The 24,031-nt window shown below is 36.0% G+C and overlaps 1 protein-coding gene across 4 annotated transcripts in view; it reads right to left on the bottom strand.

The window, feature by feature from the left end:
* The window catches only part of KIF18A (kinesin family member 18A), a 93,389-nt gene that overhangs the window by 63,082 nt on the left and 6,276 nt on the right, over nucleotides 1-24,031 (bottom strand). For all 4 annotated transcript variants that reach the window (XM_046684573.1, XM_046684570.1, XM_046684571.1 and 1 more), the window contains exons 2-10: nucleotides 20,426-20,798; nucleotides 18,151-18,308; nucleotides 13,877-13,981; nucleotides 13,307-13,417; nucleotides 11,465-11,662; nucleotides 9,409-9,585; nucleotides 8,053-8,127; nucleotides 7,726-7,838; nucleotides 3,598-3,760 (exon numbers count right to left, since the gene is read on the bottom strand). In XM_046684573.1, the coding sequence (XP_046540529.1) occupies nucleotides 3,598-3,760; nucleotides 7,726-7,838; nucleotides 8,053-8,127; nucleotides 9,409-9,585; nucleotides 11,465-11,662; nucleotides 13,307-13,417; nucleotides 13,877-13,981; nucleotides 18,151-18,308; nucleotides 20,426-20,750 (1,425 nt within the window). In that variant the 5' untranslated portion in view covers nucleotides 20,751-20,798. The remainder of the gene's footprint in view (nucleotides 1-3,597; nucleotides 3,761-7,725; nucleotides 7,839-8,052; nucleotides 8,128-9,408; nucleotides 9,586-11,464; nucleotides 11,663-13,306; nucleotides 13,418-13,876; nucleotides 13,982-18,150; nucleotides 18,309-20,425; nucleotides 20,799-24,031) is intronic.

Genomic DNA, 24,031 nt, shown 5'->3' with positions numbered 1-24,031 from the left:
AGATGACAGAGAACAGATCAGTGATCTGGATGAAAGAGTAGAGGAAATCACCCAAGCTGAACAGAAAAAAGAATTAAAGAGAACAAGGACAGTTTAAGGGACTTCTGGGACAACATCAAGCAGACTAACATCTGTATTATAGGTGTCCCAGAAGGAGAAGAGAGAGACAAAGGGGCAGAGAACCTATTTGAAGAAATAACTGAAAACTTCCCTAACCTGAGGAGGGAAACACACATCTAGGAAGCACAGAGAGCACCAAACAAGATAAATCCAAAGACACATTATAAGTAAAATGTCAAGAATTAAAGATAAAGAGAGAATCCTAAGTTGCAGGCAAAAGGCAACAAGTTACATACAAAGGAAATCCCATAACGCTATCAATTGACCTCTCAGCAGAAACCTGACAGGTTAGAAGGGAATGGCACGATATATTCACTGTGCTAAAAGGAAAAAACCTACAGCCAAGAATACTCTCCTCAGAATTTTTATCATTTTGAATGGAAGGAGAGAGAAAGAGTTTTCCAGACAAGCAAAAACTACAGAAGTTTACTACCACTGAACCAGCCTTATGAGAAATGTTAAAGGGACTTATTTAACTGGAAAAGAAAAGACCACAAACAGGAATAAGAAAATAATCAAAGAAGAAAATCATCCCTGGTAAAGGCAAATATACAGTAAAGGTAGTGGATCAACCATCTATAAAGATAGTATGAAGTATCATGGGTCAAGAAGAAACAGAAAATCTGAATAGACCAATGACTAGTAAGGAGATCAAAATGGTAATCAAAAAACCTCCCAAAAAACAAAACTCCAGGACCAAACGGCTCCCCCATTAAATTCTACCAAACATTCGAAGAAAACTTAACATCTTTCCTTCTCAAACTCTTACAAAAACATGAAGAGGAGGGGAGGCTTCCTGACATTCTTGGGGTTAACATTACCCCTGATACCAAAACCAGACAAGGACAACACAAAAAAAGAAAATTACAGGCCAACATCACTGACGAACATCGATGCAAAAATCCTCAACAAAATACTAGCAAATCCTTCAAAAATAGCAAAAGAGCAAGTAAAAAAATAGTAAATTGAATATAACAATACATTAAAAAGATCATACACTATGATCAAGTGGGATTTATTCCAGGATATAGGGATGGTTCAACACCCACAAATTAACATGAAATACCATATTAACAAAATGAAGAATATAAGTCACATGATCATCTCAATAGCTGGAGAGAAAGCATTTGGCAAGATACAGCATCCACTTATGACAAAAAATCTGAATAAAATGGGTACAGAAGGAAAGTACCTCAACATCATAAAGCCCATATATGAGAAATCCACAGCTACCATCATACTCAAAGGTGAGAAACCGAAAGCTATCCCTCTAAGAACAGGAACCAGACAAAGATGCCCACTGTCACCACTCTTATTTAACATAGTACTAGAAGTCCTACCCAGAACAATCAGGCAAGAAAAAGAAATAAAGGGAATCTCCCTTGTAAGGAAGGAGCAAAACTGTCATTATTTGCAGGTGACATGATTTTATATAAGAAAACTCTAAAGAATCCACCAAAAAACTATTAGAAATGATAAGTGAATATAGTAAAGTTGCAGGGTACAAAATCAACAAACCAAAATCAGTTGCGTTTCTGTACACTAACAACGAAATAGCAGAAAGAGAAATTAAGAATACAATAACCTGTACAATTGGAACTAAAAGAATACCTAGAATAAATTTAACAAAAGACGTGAAAGCCCTATACACTGCAAACAATAAAATATTGTTGAAAGAAATCGAAGAAGACTCAAACAAGTGGAAAGATATTCCATGCTCATGGACTGGAAGAATTAACATAGTTAAAATGTCCATTCTCCCTAAAGCAATCTCCAAATTCAATGCAATCCCTATCAAAGTCTCAACAACATTTTTCACGGAAATAAAACAAAGAATCCTAAAATTTATACGGAACAACAAAAGACCCCAAATAGCCAAAGCGATCTTGAGAAAAACAAACAAAGCTGGAGGCATCACACTCCCTGACTTCAAAATATACTACAAAGCTATAGTAACCAAAACAGCATGGTGCTGGCACAGAAACAGACACACAGATCAACGGACCTGAATCAAGAGCCCAGAAATAAAGCCACACATATATGGATAGCTAAGTTTTGATAAAGGAGCCAAGAACACACAATGGAGAAAAGTCTCTTTGATAAATGGTTTTGGGAGAGCTGGCCAGCCATGTGCAAAAGAATTAAAAGTAGACCACTCTCTTATATCATACATAAAAATTAACTCAAAATGGATTGAAGACTTGAGTATAAGACCTGAAGCCATAAAACTCCTAGAAGAAAACACAGGCAGTATGCTCTTTGACATCAGTCTTAACAGTATTTTTTCTTCTGTTTTTGCTGAGGAAGATGTGCCTGAGCTAACATCCGCTGCCAATCTTCCTCTTTTGTATGTGAGCTGCCACCACAGCATGGCCGCTAATAGATGACTGGTGTAGGTCTACACCCAGGAACCGAACCCAGGCTGCCAAAGTGGAGCATGCTGAGCTTAACCACTAGGCCACCTTGGCTGGCCCCCAGCAGTATCACTTTGGAAGCCATTATCTCACCAGGCAAGGGAAACAAAAAAAATAAACACATGGCACTACATCAGACTAAAAAGCTTTTGCACAGCAAAGGAAACCATCAACAAAATGAAAAGACAACCTAACAATCGGGAGAAGGTATTTGCAAATCATATATCTGATAAGGGGTTAATATCCAAAATACATAAAGAACTCATACAAGTCAACAACAAAAAAACAAACAACCCAATCGAAAATTGGGCAAAGGGTCTGAACAGATATTTTTCCAAGGAAGACATACAGACAGTCAACAGGCACATGAAAAGATGTTCAACATCACTAATTATTAGGGAAACGAAAATCAAAACTACGAGATATCACCTCATGCTTGTCACAATGGTTGTAATTAACAAGACAAGAAATAGCAAGTGTTGGAGAGGATGTGGAGAAAATGGAAGTCTCATACACTGCTGGTGTACATCAAAGGCAGGCTAGTGTGAGTGGTCTGTGTGTGTGGAGGGGGAAGGGCAGGGCACTACTGCATTAAATAATAAGATCGACTAAAAGTTGCTCTGCTTTGTTTTAGCACCATGCAATGGAAATTCTGGTAATGTCAGTGATAAAATATTCTCCCCTGGAAAAAAAAAATCAATTGGTCTAAGATGTGTGTGCATCTGGGGTGGACTGCTCCCACTGCCCCACCTTTGGTACCCAACATTTGCTGAACGTGTTAACTTCATGTTAAGCATTTCATCAACCCTCAGAAAAGCAATAGAATCTTGCAACTTAGATTTTGTTTCTTTGGTTTTCTTTTCGTTTCTGAAACCTAGGAATTTAATTTTCTTTCTTGAAGACTTATGTACGCATTTAAAACAATGTTTGCTACATTTCCTCCAGCATTTCCAGGTGTTTGTAGAGAATAGGTGATTTAGTAACAATGCCTATCCAATTTCTAGAATTAGAAGTCCCCATGTTTTTACATTCTCTAAAACTTAATTATAAAGTTGTTAAATACCTTTTCTACTTTGTCTTCAGAACACATCATTTCTATTTGCTTATGGTACTGTTGTTGATAGAATGACTTAAGTTCATTTTCCTTAAGTAACATTTCCAACTTCAGATATTCTTGTCTGATTTCTTCTCGATTCTGGAACAAGCAGTTCAGAATTTCTTGAAATCTACCAAAAATAAAACACATTATAGAATCTCACTAATTTTTTGATAGACGATACAAAGTTTACTTAAAGAAACGCATGAACAAAAGGATATATACCATTTATAGCATTAGACTCAAGGATAAACAGCAAATAGGTTAGAGTGACTGTTTTTCCTATTAAATTACAAAAATGTTTGGAAAGGGTTGTTAACCTTACTTTTACTACACTGGGTTCCCCTTCTCTTTCTCTCTCCTCCAAGAAAGATCACGTTGTTAAGAGATACAGGTATTATAAGGCCTCTGGTATTAGTCACAGACTGTATTTTGTCTATGTAATCGAGCTATTTAGCAAAAAATGAAAAAACGTTTTGTTTGTAGGAAAAGGATGAGAATCTGGACCTATACTATGCCAATTCACAAGGCCCCAGAAGCAGCACTGTATTGTGTGTTGTTTTGGTGCTGCCTCACTGTGAAGAAATAAGTAGTGGGTGGCATGATCACATGGTGCCTCCACGGCCCCTGGGAAGGTGAGATAGCCAGTTCTTTGCTTCAGAATTTGTTATACTGAAACATAGCATATAGTTAGGTACCCCCTACAGCCTGGCTAAGAGTCACCTGACACTGCTAGAACCCAAAACATCCAAGTTTACAGCATGGTAAACCTCGAAAAGCCACTCCAGTGTGTTTCCTCCAAAGGGCATTATAGATTTAGAGAATTAGAGTTGGGGAGTCTGACTCTCATCTCCTCCCAATGCACAAAGACCACAGCTGAATAATACCTATGAAAGCCCTAAAAGGACCTGCAATCCTGCATCCTCCAGGGTCAGCAGAACATCAGCCACAGTAATATTCTAATTTTATAAAAATATACTTACGATTCTAAGTCATAGCTCAGGTCGGAGTTTACAGTAACAGTATAAACAGTCACATACGGCAAAGCTCTCAAAGAAAAATGAACTGTGAAGCCTTTAAAATAAAACTGTAAGAAAGTATATACATTTAAAAATAAATGTTCTTTGGCCAGAATTTTAGCTATATTTGTAAGGATCTGTGGTAAAAACACTGCCAATTTACGTCAGTAGTTCTTAATGAAACTCTATTGGGAGTGAATATAAACCACAATACATCGACTTTACTGCAGTTTTGTCAAACTGATAAATATTTAATAGGAAGTATGTACGGACATTGCAATTTCACTGTATTATATTACAACAATGCTAATGCCAGTAAATGAATTGATAAGTTATCTTTAGGTTATACCCAAAGATAATTTCTTAGTTTTTCTGTGATATTTTACCCAAGAACATAGTTCAATATTTGACAATTTTTTAATTTTGTGGTCTAGACTTAACTGGTTGGTGGTGTTTAGTGTTCAGAATGAAAGGTAATTAGTATCAAGGTTTCTAGAGAGCTCCTTTTATAAAAAACTATCATTTTAAAACAGAGTTCTAAGGGACTAATAACGACTTTCTAGTCATTTAAAACATTCAAGTAAGTAGAAAAAAATCTTTGCCAATAATTTTAGGTGCTACATGATGAATATTAAGCTCTATGCAATTTTCTTGGTATAGCCACAAGTGAAGTTTTATAATTACTCTGTATACAGAACATTTGTACTTTCCTCTTATGACTTTTTTGAAAATCATCTTTCCAAATAGCTTTGATAGACAGCAAATACTGTATATTCTTCCCTTTATCTGTTTAAATTTCATAAAAATTTTTTTAAAGACATTTTGAAAATTTACGGCATTAAAAATTCTATGTAACAGTATGATTGAATGACAAAAGGCATTTCTTTCAGGAGACAGCTACTTTTGAGGAAAAATGACAAAGGCCATGGGGTATATAATTTTACCATTACCTTCTTTATAAATACTAGTAAATTATTTAACATGTTGCACAAATTAAAACTTAAAGTTACCACTGTTGGTTAAGACATGTTGAAATGTGAAAAATACCCACATAAATGCTTATTTCATAGCTCAGGCCCTCTCCCTCCTAAATCATTTTACTAGAAGGAAAGATTCAATGATTTAAAACCATCAACCACAGAGAAGTCTACTAATTTCTAAGGCTTTAATTGGTAACCAGATCTAGTTAAGTAGTGCTGAGCAATTGCATGCAAGCGATGACTCCAAATTTGAGCAATTGCTGACTTCTTTAATTTTCAAGAAAGTTGTATCATCAAAGAGATATCTGGTTTCATGAGGCCCAATCCCACAACTAACAAAATGAAACAACTACTACTAATAGTATATCAGAGTTAAACGCTTCCTTTGATAAGACTAAATGAATAATGACGAACCACTTCTACTTATTTTTTAAAAGACACTACGAAGTTGGTGGGATATAACAAAAAGCATCATAAGACTAACAAAATACAACAAATTTATCTTGACAACAGGTTGCTAGGGGGATTAACAAAATAACTTAAACACTTCAGAAAATCTCCAGTATAAACAGAGCTCTTGTATGATACCAATATATAGGTCAACTTTATGCTATATGAAAAACTGGTTCATTGTCATTATGAGAAAAATAACCATTTAATTACTTATTATCTGTAAAAGAGCATAGTATGAGAGCAAAAGGATTAAGATTTGAAAGAGATGATTTATAGTTCTTGATCTTATATGTAAGTAAGAAAACAATACCCCACTTCAAACTTCAAAAGGTTGTAATGATCAGAGGAAACTAAAATGGGCCTAAAAATAATGAAAAACTACAAAACTATGGTTGAAAGTCACTTAACTAGTCTTCCTTATGTACACCGTGATATCTTCTACAAACTCTTGAGTACCAAAACAGTGTGAATAACCACCATTGTAAGTTGTGGTTAGTTTCTTGTACTAATGACAACAGAAAATCGGCTCTGGAGAATGTGAAGTAAGTTTAACTTTACTCAGTTTTATCAAAGTTGACCAGATTCCTTTATTATAGGGCCTCTCAGAGGTTTGAACATTCTGATGTACTTTGGAAATCTCCTGGATTCCTTAAGAGTAATTTCTGAACTTTGATCCAGGAATTCCTTACTGTCTTCTTACAACTACTCAAGATTCACAGCTTTTGAACTAGTGTCCCATGGGGACAACTTGAAAAATTGCCCTAATTGCTTAGGGAAAAAGTACTTGTGAGTACTGTACTATTAATAGCCTTTTTTTTTTTTTTTCAAATTTACCTGCTAAGAAGCTTAGTGGGAACCTATCAAAATTCTGTATCAATTTATATCACTGAGAGACATTCATTCAAATAATTAACCGCTTAACTCAATAAGAGGCTTATTAGAGTTGCGTAGAGTCAAGAAAGGGTAGGTAAGATTTACATGAACTATACAAATAATGATAATGCCAGATGCTAGCACCTGAATGTTTGTGTAACCCCAAATTCATATGTTGAAATATAACACCCAAGGTGATGTTGTAAGGAGGTGGGGCCCTTGGAAGGTCATCAGGTCTTAAGGGCAGAGACCCCATGGATGGGAATAGTGCCGTTTTCAAACAGGCTCCAGAAACATCTTCCTCTCCTTCCACCACGCGAGGATTCAAGAAGTCTACAACCCAGAAGAAGACCCTCACCCAACCATGCTGGCATCCTGCTTGGAATTCCAGCTGCCAGAACTGTGAGAAAGAAAGGTTTTTTGTTTATAAGCTCCCTGGTCTGTGATATTTTGTTATAGCAGACTGAATGGACTAAGATGCCAGAGGAAAAAATATGAAAACCGCTAAAACCTAATTTCATAAGTGACATAATTGGCTTTATCTTGTCCTCTTACACCTAACTCCTGGTTCTGCTTACTATCTGTATAATCACAATTAAAATCATTTGATCTCCAAAATGGGCAATAGAAAGAGTAATCAGTGACTTTTTGAACTCAGTTGAGTATATATATAAAGACATACTTATACAACAAATGATGATAACATAAACTATATGACTAAATTTTAAAACTATGAAATCCTCAAAATGCGATCTTAATGTCATTTTTACCTTTTAATTTCTTTTTCCTGAGGGTTTGAAATCATTAACTTTGCTTTGTTATTTTCATGAGTAAAGGCTTTCTGTTCTTCATAGGCTTTTAGTTTTTCTTTTAACATTAAAATCTAGTAGAGAGAAACACTAGTTAAAATACAAAACAAATTATTTGTCTCCATTATACATGACCACAGCAAAATTTTATCTGTGAAAAATAACTGAACAAATCAGAATTCAATGGTAATAGGAAAACATGTCAAATTTCTAGATGATTAGGATTGCAGAATCCCACAAATCAGGAACTGAGGGAGATCAGCAGAACAACGTAAAGAGTTGACATACCTCTTGCTTCTGCTCATTACAGATCTTTACATACTGAGTTATATGATTGTCGAGGTTAAGAACATTGCTCTTCAACTGTTAAAAGATAGAAATTACGATTGCATATATAGAGAGAGGTAATGAGCCGTTATACACAAGCAAAATGGCATTATATCCTCATTAATTCAGTTCCATGAACTCAAAATTTATGACAACTACGATCACATGAAAGTTACGATCAATTATGCTCATGTTTAAAATCTATGACAAGAGAACATGCTGAACATAATAATGCAAATTAAATTATAAAGAAATTGCTTTACCATCTGAGAAAAGGTACTTTTAAGAACTTGCAAAGCATTCATTCACAATATAATAAAAATTGCCCACTTTCTTTTTCTTCTGGCTTCTAAGAAGTTCAGAGATGTAAGCCCAAACACTCGATTTCAAGGCCCTGCCCACTTCTCACTTAACTGACTTAGAATTTGGTACCTAAAACTATGAGCACGGGATTCCTCAACTGTGAAGTAGAGCTAAAAATGCCTTCCTCAAAGCGCTGGTGTAAGGATTACCTAAAACATGTATGTGAAAAACCTCTGTATATTCATATAGTACAAACTTTCCCAAATAGTCAATAAATAGTACATGAACATTTCTCTAAGGAAGACGAGAACCCGCTCATCTTCATACAAAAGGAGTAGCAGAAGGTAAGCAGGAGGAGATGGAATCATGCCAGTTGAACTCTAGGGCTCTTCTAACCCTGAGATCCTGTGATTATAAACATACATCATGTATGACTTACATCTTTTTAAATTACCCCAAAATACTGGTAAAAATACATATCTAACCAATCATTATTATATTGTTGAAGCTACACAGATCAGTATCATGAATGCGGAAATAAATTATTTAAAAAGTTTACTGACTTTATAAACTGAGGCAAATATTACATATTTTACAGATGAAGTAATGGAGGCTTGGAAACATTAGCTAACATGCCCATGGTTTTCAGGTAGAAAGTGCTGGTGCTGGGCTAAAGTAGAGCATCATCCTTGGCTGCAACAAAGGAGTTAAAGCCTTAATCAATGACTCCAGGGTGCCATCAAAACATCACGTGCCATGATGTGAAAAAGGGCAGAAGGAAAGGCACTAAAGCATCCTAGCTCCCAAAAGACTAAATAATAGTATCTATTATATGTGTAATCAGGATGGTTAATAATTTGTCTAAGTTAATGTTGAATTAACCAGGTTAGAAAAGATATTTCTAACCCTGTTTCCTAACTCATTAGTAGAAACACAACTCTAATATTTTATTAGATTTATAAAAATAATATGCACTCACTGCCCTTACAACAAAGGCAGAGTAAACACACTTACAGAAGATTTAATGTTCTTTGCACGATTAGCATACTTAAGAGTGTTATATGTGTCATCGTGGAACACAGAGGAGGGACTAACAGCAGCTATCATTATAGTTTGACAGTTTCCTCCAAAAGAGTCCTTTAACAAGCGAGTCAGCTTACTATTTCTGTAAGGAATATGCTGATTCTTTCTCTGAAAGAACAAAAAGAGAATTCTTATGTCATTTTCCACATTTACATGCAAACCTGCTACCACTTCACTATAAGAATTTGAGCATTGCCCAACTTTGCCCAGATTTATGATAAAACTGGTGATCGAAATGATGATAATGAATTTTACAGGAGTATTCAGTGAATATACCAAACAAATATCCTATTTAAAGATTATATCTCCATTTGAATTAGTATTAATTTTAGCTAATAAAAAAATCACTATTGGTTCACTAGTTGTGATAAGCGTACCATATTAATGTGCCATGTTAACAAGAGGGGAAACTGAGTGGAAAGTATATTTAACAAAATCTTTCTGTATTATCTTAGCAACTTTTCTGTATCTAAAACTATTCAAAAACAAAACGTCTATTTAAAAAATCTCCATTCATTATTTAAAATAAATTAAAATACAAATGTAATATATGCCCTATACAAACATACTAGCAGAATAATAAGAATTTTGTATGACACAGAGCTACTTCTCTTGTTAAATAATCCTCTAACATGGATACAAAATAAATTATAATTACAATCTTACAGATACTTCACCTGAAAGCACACTACAGTTCTAGGAGAACTTAATTTTTCTAGGTTTTCTTTTACTTAAAAGATACAGTTCTGATTTTAAAGTAACAAATTTTCCAAAAAGTACAACTTATACATAAAACAGAGCTTTATAATGTTAACCGGAAAGCAACTTTATGCTATCCTCTGTAAATCATATTACAGAAGAGGAAAATGAAGCTAATCAACAAGTGAAATGACTTGCCTCAGGTCATCTGGCTGGGAATTCACAGAGCCAGAAATGGGCACTAGGTTTCAACTCCCAGTAGTACTGTGATTTCCACCATAGCAGTCTTTCCCAAACAGAGTGGAATGTGCACTGCTGGTGCTACTTGAAATGACTTTACATGTACAAGACATGCATTAACCACTGACTCATAAATGACTCAATAGAAGTCAGCTGTTAAAAATTAAGTTGGCACGCAAAAAATGCTATGAATGGCTTAAATTTAGAAAATCAGTCTCTATACCATGCTGTCTACTTACATATTTGAGATTTTAACTTAGAATATAAAAGACATCTTGGTTTTGCAATCTTCATGTGATTTTAGTAACTTGCCTTTTTAAAAAAAAGGCTCCTTAAATCATTTCAGCATACTTCATACTAAATCAAAATGCAACATTTGGAAGAGTTTAATAGTAATTTCCCTAAAGCTTTTGAGCCTGGTTTGAACTTAAATTAAATGATCATATTTTAACTTTTAAAAAAGGAAGTCGTATTCTAGGAAGCACTTCTGGAATACAGATGTAAAATATCTTTAAATGCCCAAAGGCATAAGCAAACATCATCCTATTAGGTGATTTAATTATATTTTATATCTCAAGCCCTTCTTCCTAAGAAAAATCAACATTCTTTAATCATCTAACAACATTTTACAGTATATAAGATACTAACCAGAACAGAGGTTAGTTTTTCTATAAGGTGATTTTTGTCTTCATGCCAATTTAATTATCATGCTTGTTGTGCAGTGATCATTAAATGGTCATTTTAAAAATCAAGTTCAAAATAAGTGATGAGAAAGTACCATAAAATATTAACTATCAATCTTACATTCAATAATTTTCGTTCAACAAATTCTGATTATTAAACTAGAAATTAAAAAAAATACAAAACCATAGCTTTATTTGATATGCTAGCCTCTCTGAGGTCTTTGTTCTGTATATAAACATTATTAACATACTTTTAAAGTCTGATTTATAATAGACCTTTAAAACAAAATTATATATTAAGTAGTATCTTTCTAGGAATTATACATATTTCAAAATGTTTAAACAAATAAACATATAGTACCTACCTTTGTATCTGCTAAAGCATTGATGACATTCCCAAGAGCTAAAAGTGATCGATTAATATTTGTGCCTTCTATAAACCGGATCCCTTGAGCACTTGTAGTACTGGCTCTCTCAGACCCTGCCAGATCAATGAGTGACATCTTGGCAATTCGGACATTTTGACTGATACTTGCTGTTTTGTCTTGTTGTCGCAAATAAATCTTTTTGAAATCATAGGAGAATAGAGAAAATGAGGATAAGATTGAACAAAATTAAAAAGGCAACATATACTTTATTTTTAAGAGCATGAAATCAAAATTATTTTCATTTTACAAACAACCCGAACAAGGTGCAATCTGACTGGCTGATACCGAAGAGTACTAGAAGTAATAAGCCAAAGTTGAAAATGAAAAGATGTTCTATATGTGTACAGAGGGCAAATAACTCTTAGCCTGACAGAAGGTCAAAACAACTGCCATTTGCATTCTGGTAACCCTTGAACCAGAACAGAGAATTATTTGAGGTGGTGGTGGTGGCACAGGTCCTCCAGAAATAATGTTCCTAAGAGAAAACCAAAGGCAGTGGACAGAATGTTTTGCACATCTCCAGGATCTGTTTCCAAAGGAAAGCTGAATTTGAATGTTGATCCAAATTGAAGAGTACATTTGTTCCAATTCCCAAAATTGTTCTATGTCATTATAATTAAGAAGATATCACACATAAAAAAGATAGTAAAGTATACTTGTCATGTCCAATGGCCCACTAGAGCAAAGCATAATTTATTAAACTATTTTAAGCTACTTTGTAGTTTAACTTCAGTTAAGAAATAAATTAGGTGGCAAACATAAAGAGATGGGGAAGGTCAGCTATTATTCCATTATAAAACCATTTTGTTAAATTTTCTTATCAAGCAGGGTCTAAGACATTTTGTAGAAATCTCAGTGTCTCAGATAAACATTTCTCTCAAGACTACTGATGAATGAAGTCAGTGGTAAGAACAGATGACATGAATAACATTTTCTGGACTAGAGACTTTCTGAATGACTTGATGGCCTCAGATACAAATTCTTTCAACTATAACAAGTCTTTTCCATAAAATGAGTACCACATAGCATAATCTAGAATGAAGTATATAATCATTTGGATTTTAACAGGACTAAAAACTAAAAGAAATAACAGCTACTAACCTATGCTTTAGTTCTTTCTTTTAAAAGTGAATCGATATCTCCCCAATTTATTGGTTCTATAAATACAGATCTATCAAGTTTGCTCTGATATATGATTATCTTTGGGGGGGCTGGCCCAGTGGTGTAGTGGTTGAGTTTGCCCACTCTGCTTTGGCAGCCCGAGGTTCACAGGTTCAGATCCCGGGTGTGGACCTACGTCCCGCTCATCAAGCCATGCTGTTGTGGCATCCGACATACAAACCAGAGGAAGAATGCCACAGATGTTAGCTCAGTGGTAATCTCCCTCAAGAAATAAGAGGAATATTGGCAACAGATGTTAGGTCAGGGCCAGTCTCTCACTCCCCCACAAAGAAAGATTATCTTTGTAAAGGTTAAATATTTTCACCAGCTTAAAAAAAGAGTAAAAAAAAAAAAGAGAGAAAAACCCTCTAACACTACCACTTTACTATCCTATATCTTCACAGAGGTAAAAATCTACATTTCTGATTTACATCATCTCAATTCTAAGTATTCTTGATAGAATCTTCTCAAAGCTGCAGGTAAATGAAGTGGTGAGAAGCAGAGAAGTTGGCAGATGAAGAGATTTTTTGGGGGGTATCTATGAAAATTACCATCCATGAATTTGTCTTCATTTATTTTAAATTCAATTTTAACAGCAATAGTCTAGGGGCCTGTTACCTGGAAAACAGCATGAGAACGAGAAGATGAAGCATTCATATCAGTGGGATGTTGTGTCCTGTTTTTATTTCCATTATCCAATAACTGTAAAATTTCCTCTGAGGATTTGGGCTAGAAAAGTTTAAGTAGAAGAAAAATATACAAATTAGCCATCTATCTTTAAAGTTTTTAATAAACTTTCAACAAGAAAGAAGACTTTTAAAGGTAAAATGAAGGGTAAGAAAATGCTTTCTCTAAATTAAATCCCATTTAACATGGACTGTGTATCATTTGCTTAGTACTTTGGTGTTTTATGAGGAATAAAAGATAAAATCTTGTCTCTCTGAGGAAGTAAAATATAGATGCATAAGCAGAATAATACACAATATTAAATGTTCCAGTAGATTTTTTAAAAGAAAAGCTCATTCAATTATTTCAAAGGAAAACAAAATAAGACTGAAGATATACCCTGATTATTTTAACTCTGCAGTTTATAATTTTTATTCTTTCTCAGATACAATGGAAAATAAGTTAATGGCTAAATAACCACACGTGCTATTCAGGCAAGGGAAAAAGGAGTTATAAACATACCTGATGTAAAGTCAACCCCTGAACGACTACCCCTTTTTGGGCATCTTCCCGGACAGCAAGTGGCCCTGAATTTACTAAGAGGTCACGAATCTGTTCATTATATACCTTGAAATAAAAAAGAGTGCTTTAGCACTGATGTTGAAACAACAGTGGTAACATCGCACCCATGCACACATTGCTGATTTAAGGTTATGTTAGAATTTTATCATAGAGACAAGCAGCGGCTCATTTTCAGTCATCTCACCCCTTCTATCTCACATTGCCATTAATCTTCTACCATCTGAGAAAACGAAGAATTCGACTACCTAGGTTTGAAACCGAAATTTAAAAGTGGAGTCATTATACACTGACCCCATAATTCCTAACTTGATGACTATAATGAAACAGAAATAAGATAGCTGGAATCGCCTTTTCCTATTTCCTGGAACTACACATGACACATGGTCTTGGGAAATTCTAAAGGATCTGAAATATAAGTTATATAGAGGTGGCATGGTGCTTGCTTATAATCTTATAACAAATAAATCTTCATATTTATTATTTCATGATACCTAAATTGTCCATTTTAAATTTTAAAATTTAAAAATTAAAAGAAATTAAAATTAAAAATTAAAGAATACCCATATTCAAGGATGGATGATATTTATTTTACTTATCCTTCAATTACTTTAAGTTTAACATCCAATTCTTAATGATAAATTTCCCCACGGAATACCCTGCCCCCCACTGACTTTGCCGTCAGAGGCTAAGTGGTCTGTCCATGGTCACGAGGGCGACGGCAGAGCAGGACTGGAGCCTAGATCTCCTCACGCTACTGCGTGGCACTGAGTACACCCCCGTATTCTATATCTCTGGCAAGTTTTTCTTACTCATTTCTGTAAGTAATGCACAGAAATAGCACTACTGACCTGATTTTATGAATTTATTGAATGTACTAAGTTTTCTACTTGCCAACGAAATGACAATTACACCTATTACTAAGATTTAAAAAAAAATACAAAATTAAGTCTTTAAGAATTTATTTTGTGTAAATTATTTCCATCTTCCAACGAATAGTCCATAGTGATAATTCATTGCTGGTAAAATTTCCTACAATGAATGATATAACCATTTTTAAATGTAATAAACTCTTAAAAGTAGTAAAATGATAATATGAAGAGATAATTTTTTGGTTCTTATTTTTCTGATAAGCACCAGTCACTTTTCTTATGCTTCCCCTCACCCACTTCAATCATACACAATATACAGTTAGAACAATCACCCTCAAGCTGGTCTACGCATCAGAATCACCTGGGAGCTTTTTAAAAAACATAGATGCCTCAGCCACAATCCAGACCTATTATATTAAAATGTCCAGGAGTGAGGCCTAGGCATGTCTATTTTTAGAAAGCTCCATAGCCAATACTACTGCACAGCCTGAGTGAAAAACCATTAGATTAGACACTGCTTTACCATTAATCAAAGGAAAGCAAATTAAAAGAAAGGAAAAACAATTAAAAACATTACAAAAATAACCAAATTTCAAAATTTTCCAAGTTATAAAGGGAACTAAGGGAGGAATAATGAATATTGCAATGCTCTTTTCCTAATTAGGTTCAAAACAATTCTTTTCAAAACTTAACTAGAGAAAATGACTTTTACTTCTCTTTTATCTCCAAGTTTTGTAGACTGACAATTTTTAGCAACATACATAATTTTAATCAATTTTTTTTTTTCTGAGGAAGATTGGCCCTGAGCTAACATCCGTTGCCAATCTTCTTCTCTTTGCTTGAGGAAGACTGTTACTGGACTAACATCTGTGCCAATCTTCCTCTGTTTTATGTGGGATGTTGCCACAGTGTGGCTTGACAAGTGGTGCTAGGCCAGCGCCCAGGATCTGATTATGCAATCCCCATGCTGCCGATGCGGAGTGCAGGAACTTAACCACTACACCACTGGGCCAGCCCCAATCTTCCTCTTTTCTTGCTTGAGGAAGACTAGTCCTGAGCTAACGTCCCTGCCAATCTTCCTCTATTTTATATGTGGGTCACCACCACAGCATGGCTGATGAGTGGTGTAGGTCTACACCCAGCATCAGAACCCACAAACCTGGGCCTGGGGCCATCAAAGTGGAGCGTGTCAAATTTCACTACACCACAGGGCCAGCCCCTAATCAATTTTTGAAATGTGAAGACACTCTCTCAGTAGGACCAAACTATACGATGTCAATAAGAGAGCTGTGACTACCAAAAATTTTCTTTTTTTTCTTTTTTATTTATTTATTTATTTTTTTGAGGAAGATTAGCCCTGAGCTAACTACTGCCAGTCCTCCTCTTTTTGCTGAGGAAGCCTGGCCCTGAGCTAACATTGTGCCAATCTTCCTCTATTTTATATGTGGGATGCCTACCACAGCATGGCGTGCCAAGCGGTGCCATGTCTGCACCCGGGATCTGAAGTGGCGAACCCCAAGCCTCCGAGAAGCAGAACGTGCACACTTTAACCGCTGCGCCACTGGGCTGGCCCCAACCAAAAATTTTCTGACGCCACAAATGAACAGGCAGTAAAAACAGAGATCTATGTTTCTGCACTGGTTTCTGAAACATTATATGAACACAAACTTAGAGTGGCTGCCGCTTAGTTATGATTTGTTGAATGTCAGCTATTACTGAGAGGGTAGGAGGCCTCAAAGAATGATGGGGTATGTCAAAAGGACACAAGAGACAGCATGAAGGAGCCTCGACTAATCAAATCTGGCACAATTTGAGCATACAAATAATTACAGAAAGGGATCTACTGAATAATGTTAAGAATCCATAAGTCCATACTGATACAATAAAGGAAAGGGAAAGTTCTTCCTCACAGTAGAAAGTCAACGAATAAATGTAAAATAAATGACAGAATTTAAACATCACTATTATCTACCATCATCATAATCATTTCAAGCATGAATCATCAGTGGACGCTAATACTCACAGATGAAAGTTTGAGGAATAAAGGGCTATTTACACTGTCTCCTTACAAGGCACTTATTAATTATAAGGGTAAAGTAGTTCTTTATAGTGGAGAACTTTGCAAACACCAGCATAATGAAATTGATCAGAGTTAACACAGCTAGTAATGGGACTACCTAACCACAAAAGCCTCTTGAAACAATGCCATAAGAAAAACTCAACATCACTTCTCTGCTGTTCCTGCCAGGGCATAACCTGAATCTAATCATGACAAACCCAAACTAAGGGTTTTATGACAATGAAATAAAATACAAAGAAAGAAAAAAAAATTCCAGACTAAAGAGACTAAAGAGATATGCCAGTTGAATGTAATTCATGATCTTAGATTTTCTTTTCCAATAAAGGGTATTATTATAATAACTAGCAAAATCTAATTAGGTCTATAGTAAGATATTAGTGTTGTATCTGTTAAATTCCTGATTTTGATAATGATTCAGTGGTTATTTAAGAAAATTTCCTGTTTTTACAAGTGTGTAACTTAAACAGTTCAGAAAAAAGAAATACACACCTACACATACAGAGAGAAAGCAAAGATAGTAAAATGTCAACATAAGGAGAAACCTGGTGAAGGGTATCTGGAAGTTCTTTGTACTAACCTGCTACTTTTCATAAGTGAAAAATTATGCCAAAATAAAATACTTAGAAAAAGAGTAAGATGCATAACAAATTCTTAAGACCAGGAATTTTAATGATTTTATACATTCATGAGAAAATTCCTGTGTGATAGAATAATTTAAAAGGACCATGGAACTTTTTTTTTTTTTGTGAGGAAGATTGTCACTGAGCTAACACCTGTGCCAAACTTCCTCCACTTTGTATGTGGGACGTCGCCACAGCATAGCTTGATGAGCAGTGTGTAGATCCATGCCCAAGATGCAAACCCACAAAGCCCAGGACACTGAAGTGGAGCACATAAACTTAACCACTATGCCACCAGGCTGGCCCCCTATGGAACAATTTAAATAAAGACTTCTCAGGGGGCCGGCCTGGTGGCACAGCAGTTAAGTTTGCATGTTCCACTTTGGCGGCCTATGGGGTTCACTTGTTTGGATGCCGGGTGTGGACCTACGCACTGCTTGTCATGCCATGCTGTGGCAGATGTCCCAGATAAAAAAGAGGAAGATGGGCATGGATGTTAGCTCAGGGCCACTCTTCCTCAGCAAAAAGAGGAAGATTGGTGGCACATGTTAGCTCAGAGCTAATCGTCCTCAAAAAAACAAAAAGAGAGAAAAAAAAATTTCTCAGTACTACTGATTAATCCAAAGAATGATATTACTAGCTTACCTCCAGATAAGAAACTGCAATACTACATACTTTCTCTCCTTTAATCTCATCCATGGATTTATAAAGGTGTAACATCGTCAGATACATCACTCCAGGTTCAGCTGCTGATCCTAGCATTGTGTAGGTCTTCCCAGCTCCAGTGGCACCATATGCAAGTACTGAGTTTTTATGAAAAGGGATAAAAGCACTTTGTTATGACATGTAACATTACTATATCCACTGTCTAGTGGGTAGTTCCATCTGGATATCCGGAACAGTAACTTTAAACTCAACAGATTCAAAATTAATTTACAGCCTTATTCTTAAAACTTGGGAATTTGAGCACAAATCTCTTACGCCTATATTCTCTATTCTGCTTAATGGCACCCTCATGTACCCATCCCCCCTAACCTGCTCCCCCTCTTCCAGCAATCTTACAAATTTTATTTAATCAATTATCAGTCTCCCTATGTAAAATTATTCTCGATCTTCTTTAATCCATCTCCTAGAATTTGAAGTTATTTTCATGAAAACAAAATCTCAGTATGCTAAATCTTCTTAATTGTTCCACACTTCTATGTGAGAAATTCAAATCCCTCACCTTGGAATATTATCAGGCACTCGAGAGAGGGTGCCTGGTTGTCTCTCCAGCCTACTCTTCCTTGCTATGGTCTACATATACTAGAGTATTTGATGTTCTCTGCATGTGCTGCTCTTTTTCTACTCCACTGCCTTTGCCCTGGAGAGTTCTACGTAATCCAGCTGGAAAACTTCAACCTGTTCTAAATATTCAGCACAAACATCACCTCCCTGTGCATTCCCTGACCCATTTTAGGCAGAAACGTCTACTCCCTCATTCGAGCCCTCAGTATATGTGCACATCCTTTTATTCTAGCACGTATCACATTGTATTTCTAACTGTGAGTTCCACCAAGGCAGAGGCCATGTAGCCTTCACACTCAGTAAGTCATCTGGCACAAAGCAAGTACTCAATCCAAGTTTGCTCAATGAATGAATGCCAGATAGAAGCCATTTATAAAATTCCTTTTAAACTCTTGTTGTAGGCAAATTACTTTCTTTTCAAGATTCTATCAATACAACATAAAAGTGATGTATTTTTTCAAATGCAGGAAAAAAAAGAAAAAAATCCACTCTGAATTACATATGGCAAACACCCAACATAATATTCAGTTAAGGCAATAAGCCCTCATCTTATTATTGTTAAATATTATTACAAGTTAAAGCTCTCTGATAAGCTAAATGTTAGCAAACTACAAAAATACTTTTCAGTAGAATGAATTAAACTGATGTATGTTTCATTTTGTTCTATTTTATGTAAATCAGTAGTACATCAAGAAGTCTTAAGACAGCTGGATAAGAATATAAAGTAAAGCCAATTAGAAATCAAGGATTCAGTATTAGTTTGGTAGAGATTTTTTCATTTGGAGTCAAGAAAAATTTAAAAAATCTCTAGGGACAATATGGAGTTTCATGAATGAGGAAAAGAGTATCTGCTTAAAAATGAGAATCACAGCAGTCCTAATCAATAAACCACATTCCATTCTTGCTTGATGAAGAGGGTGAGTCTTTTGTAATAAAACTGACTGAGTCAGTGAAAGTGAAACGTGTTACAGTTTTGGCGTACCTTAAAGAAAATGTCATAAACCGTGGTAATTACAAAAAAAGATATTAATAATGGTGTTAAGTGCCTTGTAAACGTTGAATTAACTGGCCTTTTGGATCTCTTTCTAGGAAATCACCATGGTCATTCTGAAAGGCAAATGATTAGATATATCCAGTGCACTAGTGACGTTTTTTGGTTAAAGATATACTAAAATAGCACATGATGCTCAATTAACAAGGGCTTTTCAGATTTTTATTTCAAGGTAAAGAAAAATGGTGCTGTAAAAAAATTGCCAAGTGTTCAGAAATGTCCAACTATTCCCCAGGGATAGATGTATAGGTAAGCAGTAGGAATACTTATGAATACACATTGTGAGAAACCTGACATCAATTGCAGGAAGCATGTAGTTTAATAACATAGGAAAGTGAAAGGATGACCGCCTCTAAAGACTACAGCAAGACCCTGGAAGACAAAGTTTCACAAATGATATATGTTATCTGTGATTAAATTTCAAAGAAAGACCACATTTACAGTGAAAGTCTACTGAACTTAAGAATTTTTAGCAAACAAGCACCTTAAAGTTGACTACATTTAGAAGAAAAGGCCAAGGAGAGGACCCTAATGTAAAATGGAAATCAGATGAAAAAATTAAATCCAAAGTGAAACAAGTACCTGTGCAATTATATCCATTCAAAAAACTCTGAAGAATTGGCTTAGTCGTGTGTTCAAAAACTTCCAGTTGAGTTGAAGTTTCATCAAAAACAGCATCAAATACAAATTTAAGATCCTTATTTTGTCTCTTTGTAATATCTCGATTTGTAATTTTCTTTCCATGGAAAAAATGGATTTCTTCTTGTTTAGGATCAAAAACTAGGATATGCTTATCCACAACATGGACCACTTTATGCAATCCAGCTGCCTTTTCTTTTGTGTTTTCAGGACGCACTCGAACAACCACTTTCATGTGGTGACACAGGTTTTCCTCTGTGACAGACATTGATGATGATGTTGATTCCCCTGTTTATGATAATGCTTGAATATTTCTCTGAAGTTAAAAAGGAAAATAAAGTATTAATACTAATTCTACTTGTATGCAAAATGATTGGTATTAGTATTCATTAAGAAAAGGCATTAATTCTGTTCCACTCACCTAGTAAATGTTACTGGTAATGTGTATATGTATACATACACATACATATTTCCCTCCTTGGTTCAAAACCTTCCAATGGTTCTTTATCTTGCTCAGAGCACAAGTCAAAGTTCTTTTAATGGACAACATTTTTTACTTCACATCCTATTGCTCTCTCCTTTGCTAAACTCCATTCCAGCTCACACACCAAGCACCCCTGCAGCGTCTTTCCACTAGCTAGTCTCTGTACTGCAAAGTGCTTCTCTCAGTGTCTGCATGATTATTTCCTTTAAGTCCTTGCTCCAGTGTTGCCCTCCTGTCCACTCTTATATCAGCCTATCCAATTCCTGATCACCCTTATACTGCTTTATTTTTTTCCCAAAGCAATTCCCACCCCCTAATATATATTTCTTACTTATTATGTTTGTTGTTTATTTCCTCTCTTCCAGTTAAGCTACAAGTTCTTTAAGGGCAGGTTTTGCTTACTGATGTGTTCCAAGAGCCTAAAACAGTGCCTGCCACATGGTAGATACTCTACAAATACTAGATGAATAAATAAATTAGTGAATACTGAAGGGTTTTTTTGTTTGTTTTTCCTTGGTCTTACCTTAGAGTCTAGATATTTTCTGGATCGTTGAGGTTCCCAAATAATTGATGTTTGTTAGCTTATCTTTATTTTTCTTGTTTTTATGTCAGGTAGTCATACAACAGATGATAATTTTTAAACCTGCTATCACTGATGTACGCTAAACTTGCATCATTATGCAGTGGAGACTAGGATCCATATTCAGAGATTAGGATGTCCGAATACACCATGGGGTATATACAATCTCTATAACTCTCATACCCGTGCTGGCTAGTTGATGCATCCTTGGAACCATTTTTAACCCTATGGGTCTGTGAGATACAGGTAGAGACCAGCCTGGTTGTATCAATTTCCACTGCCAAGAGGCTTGCAGCCAAGATCACTCTTACTAAAAATAGTTCACAAGCCAAGGCTCTCCCTTCATTACCTTGATGCGATTCTGAGAGATCCTTTCCTGTCTGTTCCCATGACCTAAATTAAAATAGTGCTGGAGCCTAGTGAAAATCAAAGCTAGGTTTTTGGGTAGCCTAGCTGTGATTATATATGGTTTAGCTATAGTGTTTAACTGGAAGCCCAGGGTCTGACTAATATTTCAGGTAAAGAGATTTATCAGGGTTTTGTATTGTGACATCATCTGATCACTCTCACGGCTGCAGAAATAACATACTATAGGGAATAGCAACTAGTTAGGTCATTGAAGTAATATAGACAAGAGATGATGCTGTCAATTCAGAAGAGGGTGGTCGTCAGATTCTGGATGTATTCTGAAGGTAAAGACAATAGAACTTCCTGATAGATGTGGGGTATGAGAGAAAGATAGGATTCAAGAATAACGCCAAAGTTCTTGGATCGATTGTTGGAAGAATAGAGCAGCCATCAACTGAGGTGGAAACAACAGAGGGTAGAGCAGATTTTGGGAGGAAGATCAGTTCAGTTCTGGACATCTTCAATTTGAAAATTTTACTAGACATCCACATGGAAATGTTGAGGCATTTGAAAGCCAAGTTAAGAAACTAAAGACTGTCCTCAGAGTCTTAATGCCACCTGAAGCTGTTGTTTTTTTTTTTCTTTTGCTGAGGAAGATTCACCCTGAGCTAATATCTGCTGCCAATCTTTATCTTTTTGCTTGAGGAAGATTCGCCTTGAGCTAGTATCTGTGCCAATCTTCCTCTACTTTGTACATGGGTTGCTGCCACAGACTGGCTGCTGATGAGTGGTGTTAGGTCCCCGCCCAGGAACAAAACCTGGGCCGCCAAAGTGGAACGTGCCAAAGTTAACCACTAGGCCATGGGGCTGGCCCCTAAAAGTTTTTTTTTTTTTTTTAAAGATTTTTATTTTTTCCTTTTTCTCCCCAAAGCCCCCCAGTACATAGTTGTATATTTCTCGTTGTGGGTTCTTTCTAGTTGTGGTATGTGGGACGCTGCCTCAGCGTGGTCTGACGAGCAGTGCCATGTCCGCGCCCAGGATTCGAACCAACGAAACACTGGGATGCCTGCAGCAGAGCGCGCGAACTTAACCACTTGGCCATGGGGCCAGCCCCCTAAAAGTTTTTAAAGTCTCAAATGGCATTAAGATTTTGGAGGAACTTTTAAATCAAGGAGGAGAGAATGATCGTGTTAGATATTGCTAATAGGTTAAGGACTTACTAACAGTAACCACGAGGTTTAGCAACACAGAGGCCATGAGAAAAGCCATTTGAGGGGAACGATGGGACAAAGGCCTGAATGGGAGGACTCTGACTGACAGTGAATTCAGGAAGTACTACTGCAAAAGTGAGCAAAGAAATGGTGGAGGTGGAGAGGGAAAAGGAGTTAAAAGAAGATGTTTTGTTTGTTTGTTTTTTTCTTCTCCAAAGCCCCAGCACATAATTGTATATCCTAGCTGCAGGTCCTTCTACTTCTTCTATGTGCAATGCCACCCCAGCATGGCTTGATGAGTGGTGTGTAGGTCCATGCTCAGGATCCGAACTGGTGAACCCTGGGCTGCCAAAGCAGAGTGAGTGAACTTAACCACTTGGCCACGGGGCCAGCCCTGGTTTGTTTTTTAAAATGGGAGAAATAACAGTAATGATAAAGCTAAAATATGTCATAAAACCATATACTTTGGGGAAGAATTCAAGTAAGGCCAAAGCAATCTAAATGCAGAAGACACTGGACACAGCACTCCCTTTTCAGGACTCTGTACTTCCCCCAAAATAGAATGCTCAAGAAGAAAGCATAGTCATTTGGGTCCTAACAGTCAGGTTCCAGGTGAATTACTACTCTGCTCTTTCTTCATCCTTGAGCCTCTGTCTAGCCAAGTCCCACAAAACACCTATACCTCACTTCTATGACCTGGGACAAGTTACTTAACCTCACTGAGTCTCAGGTTTCTCATTTGTATAAGAGGTAATACACCCTTATCACTGTCATGAAGGCTAAAAGAGATAATAAGTATTAAATGTATCAAGGCACTCAATAAATGTCAATTCTCTTTCCTATCTGCCCCCAATCCTGCATCTTCTTCCCAAAGATAATGGTCCATCTTTCTAGTGTTTCCCAATGGGCTTATGACTGGCACTTTG

This window comes from Equus quagga, chromosome 14, assembly GCF_021613505.1.
Source record: "Equus quagga isolate Etosha38 chromosome 14, UCLA_HA_Equagga_1.0, whole genome shotgun sequence".
NCBI classification, from domain to species: domain Eukaryota; kingdom Metazoa; phylum Chordata; class Mammalia; order Perissodactyla; family Equidae; genus Equus; species Equus quagga.
The sequence above is the reverse complement of the archived record's forward strand: the minus strand, read 5'-3'. Positions and strand labels throughout refer to the sequence as shown.